The sequence below is a fragment of the Meleagris gallopavo genome, chromosome Z (assembly GCF_000146605.3).
Source record: "Meleagris gallopavo isolate NT-WF06-2002-E0010 breed Aviagen turkey brand Nicholas breeding stock chromosome Z, Turkey_5.1, whole genome shotgun sequence".
Classification (NCBI taxonomy): Eukaryota; Metazoa; Chordata; class Aves; order Galliformes; family Phasianidae; genus Meleagris; species Meleagris gallopavo.
In genome coordinates this window covers 37,120,484-37,126,678 of record NC_015041.2, presented here as the reverse complement: position 1 = coordinate 37,126,678, position 6,195 = coordinate 37,120,484, and the positions used below count along the sequence as shown (strand labels likewise).

Here is a 6,195-nt window from a genome sequence, read left to right as displayed (position 1 = left end):
TCAAGTACGCAAACTGCACATTTTTAGTCAGTTTGGCTGTTGTGCTGTAGAAAGCAGTGATAAAATTGTGCGTGCGTAATGCCTAAGAACAAAATTTAACTTAGGTGGTACAAAAAACACGTTTTTCTCAGGTTTCATCACAGCAGAATTATTTTTTGAATGAGTCTCATGTTTTCAGTTCAACAGGCAACAGAAAGCTGTGTTGCATGCAGGACTACTCAAGGTCCATCCGTTCTCTTCGTAAGCTTTTCTTCCCCTATGTCATACTGTGTTCCGCACAGCTGCCTCATCTGATTTGCTAGTCACTAGGTCTCAGAAGGGAATAGAAGATTGTAAGGTAATAAAATTAAAAAGATAATGAAGTAGGGGGGAGTGAAGGAACAAAGAAAATAATTTTACAAAATGAAATTTTAGGAGAGAGTTTTGAACATGGATAGAAGTTTGCAACTACTCACTTGTTCATGTTCTCTCCAGGTCACAGTGCATCAACCAGATGAAGGAATTAAAAGAACAATGTGAAGAAAGGATAAATGAGATATCAAAAAAAGACAGTGATGTACCACAAGTCAAAAAAAATAAGGACTTCTTAGAAGATTCAAAAAGAAGCACCCAGGTATGATAGGAGTATCTTGTCTTAAATCTTTTTCCTTGTAATTCTTAAGAGGTTCTCCTCCTTTTTGCTGTCTCCAGCTAAAATATTGTGTCTCATTAAACTTTTTAGTACTTTCATTTGCATCAGTTGAATGCTTCTGATTTATGTGAAATTGAGTGAACTTGGGGACAGAACAAGGCAGAGATCCTGGAGAGGTCTTTATTGTTCTCCTTATTACTGTCCTCTGAGACAGGCAGAATTTGAGAGGTGATAATGAGAGAATGAGAGTGGTTATAAGCCATTTCAAGAATATTTGTGTTGCTGAGCGTTGGCTCACAGCTCCTTTTGACTTTGTTGAAGGACTTTTTGTGTATTGCTTTGTGTATTGAAGTTATATGTTTAAAGATGAGGATAAATTTAGCATCAGTCACTTCAGAATAGCACAAAGCCTGAAGAACAATGCTATAGTCCACAGCTCTTTACTTGGGACTTTGGGGTTCAGCTGTTTATCGCAGTACTGTGAGTTTTCAGAGGAATACAGATTTCAGTCTTGTACAGCAGGAGTGAGAGTTTTGTTTTTTTTCTCGGAATGAAGGAGCTGCAGAAAGTGTTGCTGTATGTAACACAGTCTAGTGGAATAGCATGGGCTTGCCACAGGGGTTGGCCCTGTGCCAGCAGCAGTGGCTGTGTGCCCACACACTCTTTCTTCCTGAGCTGTGGAGGATGGAAGGAATGCTGAGAAAAATAAATTTCATATGATTGTGTTGTCTTGGCATGTAAATTATTGATACTACTTTAGTAAAGTAGGATTAAATCTGGGATAGGACTTGAGTAGTTAAGCTTGCCACAGATGGCCATGGAAACAGGCAGCAAAACCCCCAGATAAAGAGACAACTAGTATATTATACTTACAGTAATTTAATTTAATGTGCCTTTTCTTCAAGACCACAAGCACTTGTGACAGAAACTTTAACATGTGATTGCAGTAGAGACTATTTGAGTGGCCAGCTTTCACTGCAAAGGCAAAACAGTCTTGGTAGTACCTGCCTTGTGTTGTATGAGTGCTGCTAGAAGAATGAAGCATTAGAAACTGTGAATGCTATTCTTCTATCTCTGTAGAAGAAAGGGAAAAGTTCTTGTTTGTCTGAGTAATTTTTGTGAAGTGTCAGATAAACAAAAAAATAACAAGCCCATCATTTGGACACAGGCAGGGAGACTTCGTAGAGCAGATGTGTCTTGCTTGATTGGATGATGGAAAATACAAACCATTTATAAACTTCACATGGGAAAGAGCATACTAAAGAGATGGGCAAGTGAATTTCTGGTATTGTCTTGCATCAGATTCTCATTAACATTACTCATACCAGATGAGGTCTACTTACCAATTCCAGAAGCTAGGAAGTTTGGCTGAATTCCCTCTGCAGGACACCTGTATTCTTGTCCAACAAGTCTCATGTCTGAAGTCAGTGTTTTTTCAGAGTAGGCTGCAGGTTACCTGTCGTCCTTTTTATCTACAGATGGGTTGGCCCCAGCTCAAAGAACTACTGATAGAGCTTCAGGCAAAATAGTTACCTTGTGTTCCCTAATATCTATGGCAGTATTTCGTATGTCAGGTTGTAACTTTTTCAGTTATTTGTTTGCCCAATGATTGCAACTTTTGCATATGCAAAAGCTGAGTTATTTATCACTGCGTATGTTTTCAGCTGGAATGATTCCCATTTTTACAGATCACAGTGGCTCAGCTACTGTGATTTCTTTTTTTCATGCTGAGTTTCCGAAATGCACATGCTTATGTAATAGAAAGGTCAGTGTTAAAATAAATCAGAGAAAGAAGGTGGGTTGTTGGTTAGTTAATAAATACACAGCTATGCTTATAGTTCTGTCTTTTGAGTATTGATGTGTACTCCTAGGTTAAGAATATAAAATGTGTATATTAATTCATCTTTAACAAGTTTCAGTTATCTTTTCAGATAGAAGACCAACCACTTCAATTTGTAGCGTACACATGCTTTTATTTGACATCATCATTAAAAATTACTGAGTTGAACACTTAAGATAATACAGCTTAAGGCTTATTGCATGTCTAATTAAGGGCTGAATTGTTGCTATTAATTTCAGGCTTGATATTTTTACATAAGTATGTGTGCCCCAGCATAAACTGGAAAGTAGTCTTATCTTCAGTCTCTAGAGATTTGTACTGCAGAGACAGTTATGTCTAAAAAAACCAAGAGGAATATTTAAATATAGTACCTTTATGTTTTAATGAGTGAAGAAGGACAGACTTCTGAATACTCTTATCACAATAACTTTACTAAATCTTCTGTGGTAGTAATTACTTCTCAATCTGAGGTGTTAAATTGTTTATTGATGTTAGACTCAGAGGTGTTGACCCAAGGTCTTTAGATCTCCCTGGCTTTAACTTAGCTTAAGCAATTTCAAAATAGGCAAGTAATCAGTGACATATGCATCCTTTTCAACTTCAGTTTCTTGGTTATTCGATCACTTATTTCTGCAGATGTTTTACCAAATGACCACATGAAGATTTGGCAACCTAGTAACTTATTGACCTGCTTAGAACAATAAGCAGTTACAGTTTACTAACAGTTGGAACAGGAAGATTTTTGTGGATGGTATGACTTTCTACACCATAAAGTTGCTTACTGATTTGTGTAGTGCCAGCTATTTAAAAAGTCTCTCTCTGTAGGTCTGTATACTTTTCTCTCTGCATCTTTGGAAAGATGAATACATAGAATCATCATAGAATCACAGAATGGCCTTAAAGATCACCCAGTTCCAATTCCCTCTGCCATAAACATTCACCAGATCAGAGCTACACCCACCAGATCAGGCTTTCCAGGATCCCATCCAACCTGGCCCTGAATGCCTCCAGGGATGGGACTTTCACAGCTTCTCTAGGAAACTTGTGCCAGGGCCTCACTGCCCTCTGAGTATAGAACTTCTTTCTAACATCTCAGCTTAATCTCCCCTCTGTTAGTTTAAAGCCGTTATCCCTTGTCCTCCCACTATAAGACTGTTTAAAATGTTGGGCTCCCTCCTGCTTGTAAGCTCCCCTCAAGTACTGGAAGGCTGTAGAGAGTCTCCTTGGAGCCTTCTCTTTTTTGAGCTAAACAAGCCAGCTCCCTCATAGGTACTCTAGCCCTCTGATCATCTTAGCGGCCCTCCTCTGGACCCTTTCCTACAGCTCCACGTATTTGCTGGAAGCCCCAGGCCTGAACACAGTAGTGCAAGTGAGGCCTCAAAAGGGCAGAGCAGAAGGAGATAATGCCCTCTCTGTCCCTGCTGGTCACTTTTCTTTTGTTACAGCCCAGGATACTGTTGGCCTTCTGGACTACAGGTGCACAGTGCTGGCTCACGTCCAGCTTCTTGTCCTCTTGCAACCTGAATACTTGCTCTAAACTTTAATCAAGCTGGGCACATGTACACTGAACAAACTTTGTAGTCATTTGTCTGTCAAAAACAGACATTGTAGTCTGTTTTTGTTGTTGTTTGTTTGTTTGTTTTGTGCTGGTATAGGGCAACATGAGCTCCAGGCACATCTCATGTTCAGTTTTTATGTGAACTGAATTAACACATAGCTATTAAGAGTTAATATGAGTAAAGACCACATAGAGAATTGTAATTATTTAGTTGAAAGATCTTTAGGTTGGTGGATAATGATTCTATGATTCTGTGACATCTTAACCATTAATCTTTAATCATATCTCACAGGTCAGAGTCCAAGGCCAGTCAAGTACCAGTATTCAGTACATCCTTAAGTTTGGTCTTCCTAATAATGTTGTCTAGTTGTTGATATTTTGTTTTTGTTTCCTTCTCTAAAACCTACATTCAACATTTATTCCAGTTCTGTACAGCAATGATTGGCTGATTATGTCCAAACTCAGTTTACCTGTTCCTGCACTAGCAGTAGTAATACCATCTGTTTTTATTGCTCTGCTGTCCCTGGTGTGGTAGCAGGGGTACCGTAGAGAAATATGTGATGCTATGGTTCTGTGACCCTTGATGAATAACAGGAAACACTAACCAAGAACAGTATTCTCAGCTGCAATTAGACAGAAAAAAAGGTGTTAGATTTTTGTAGTGTTATTGTGCTGTTACATAGAAGCATTGCTGCCTATTCAGGATTGTATGGTACTTCCATCACCACTAAAAATTTCAGGTCAGTTATTTGAGTGTGTTTAGATTTCTTTTCCTCCACTGAATTCTGACTAAATTTCACCTTCCAAATCCAGGACTGAGTGTTCAAAGCAATATATGTCTGTGTGCATTCACTTTACAGGCTGATGGTCAGTTGTCAGCTCCGAAACAACCTGAGTTCAAGCAGACTGATTTGGAACAGCAGAGAGCCAATGAAGATGTGCCAAAAGCAGTGCCTACAGTGAAAAGGACAAATGCTCTGCAGCCTAATGGTGAGATAAAATCATTGATATCTTAGGAACTTGAGTAAGAAAGTTTGCAACTTAACTGAGCACTAAAAATATTTTTGTATCCAAGAAGGAAAAAAATGACAGCAGTGGACTGAATTATAATAAACTGTCCTTTAACTGCAGTAATTTGTCCAAGTGTTTTTTTATTACTGCCACTTCTGCTAGTTCAGCTATATTGAAATTGATGTATTGCTTCTAAAGCAAAATAAAAATGCTTGTAATCACTCGTTTACTGTTGAGAAAATATTTTGCTTTTGCATGCAAAAGTTTTTAAGTATGTTAAATACTTGTTTAGTAAGTTTGGTACCTCTAGCCCACTCCCCTCCCTATCAAATACCTGAAAGTTTGGCATTAGGCAAACACATTCCTGTGCTTTCTGTGTTGTCATTGAGCAAAGTGACAGTAAGAGAAATCAGAGATCAGATCAGGTAAGCCATGGTTGTTTTGGCATTCAACTCTCACAATCTATTGACTTGAATGGATGTCTCAGTGCACTAGTCTCACAAAGTACTGTGCATGTGAGAAATCCAACTTTCTATTAAATTACTCTTTTGTGCTATCTTTAATAGCAGGCTTAGGGGTAGTTTTAGAGAACTAGCAATTCACAGCAACAACTCCGTTTAGTTTATTCAGGTGAGTTTTATCCTGGCATTTTTAAGCTAAAAGTGCAGATATGTGATGTGGTAATGCCTGCTGAAAGCAGCAGCCCACCTCTGCATTCTCTCCACACCTAAAAGTGAGAACAGGCTTCATTTACTTGAAAGTCTGCCCATGTATCCACTGTGTCCTGAGCTACCTTTGAACACCTGATCTGTTATATTGTTAATAACAACGTACAATGCTTAGAAATCTGATGCTTACATACAACACTGGAAGTTTTAATAGAGCACTGCTCTGTTTCACCTACCTAATTTTACCATTATTTTTTAACTCCACATACAAACATTTAAGTAGGTAGCAGCGTGAATCTGGTGATGTTGGACGCTGGACTTTGTAGGTTTTATACTTTAGCTTTCATACTCAAAAAGTATGGACTGTCTTCAGTCTTTCTCTTTGAATCTGATGTGATTGAAAGAAAAATAAGAATGGAATGTGAAAAATGAAGCAACGTTTATTCAAGGTTTTTAACATATGCTGCTACTGATTTTTTTTTTCTTT

General features: G+C 38.3%; 1 protein-coding gene across 1 annotated transcript in view; it reads left to right on the top strand.

Annotated features, from left to right (window-relative positions):
• LOC104915113 (cytosolic carboxypeptidase 1) overlaps positions 1 to 6,195 on the top strand; it is a 131,365-nt gene that overhangs the window by 73,041 nt on the left and 52,129 nt on the right. The window contains exon 17 of the mRNA XM_010725811.2: positions 475 to 613. Coding sequence (XP_010724113.2) covers positions 475 to 613 — 139 coding nt within the window. The remainder of the gene's footprint in view (positions 1 to 474; positions 614 to 6,195) is intronic.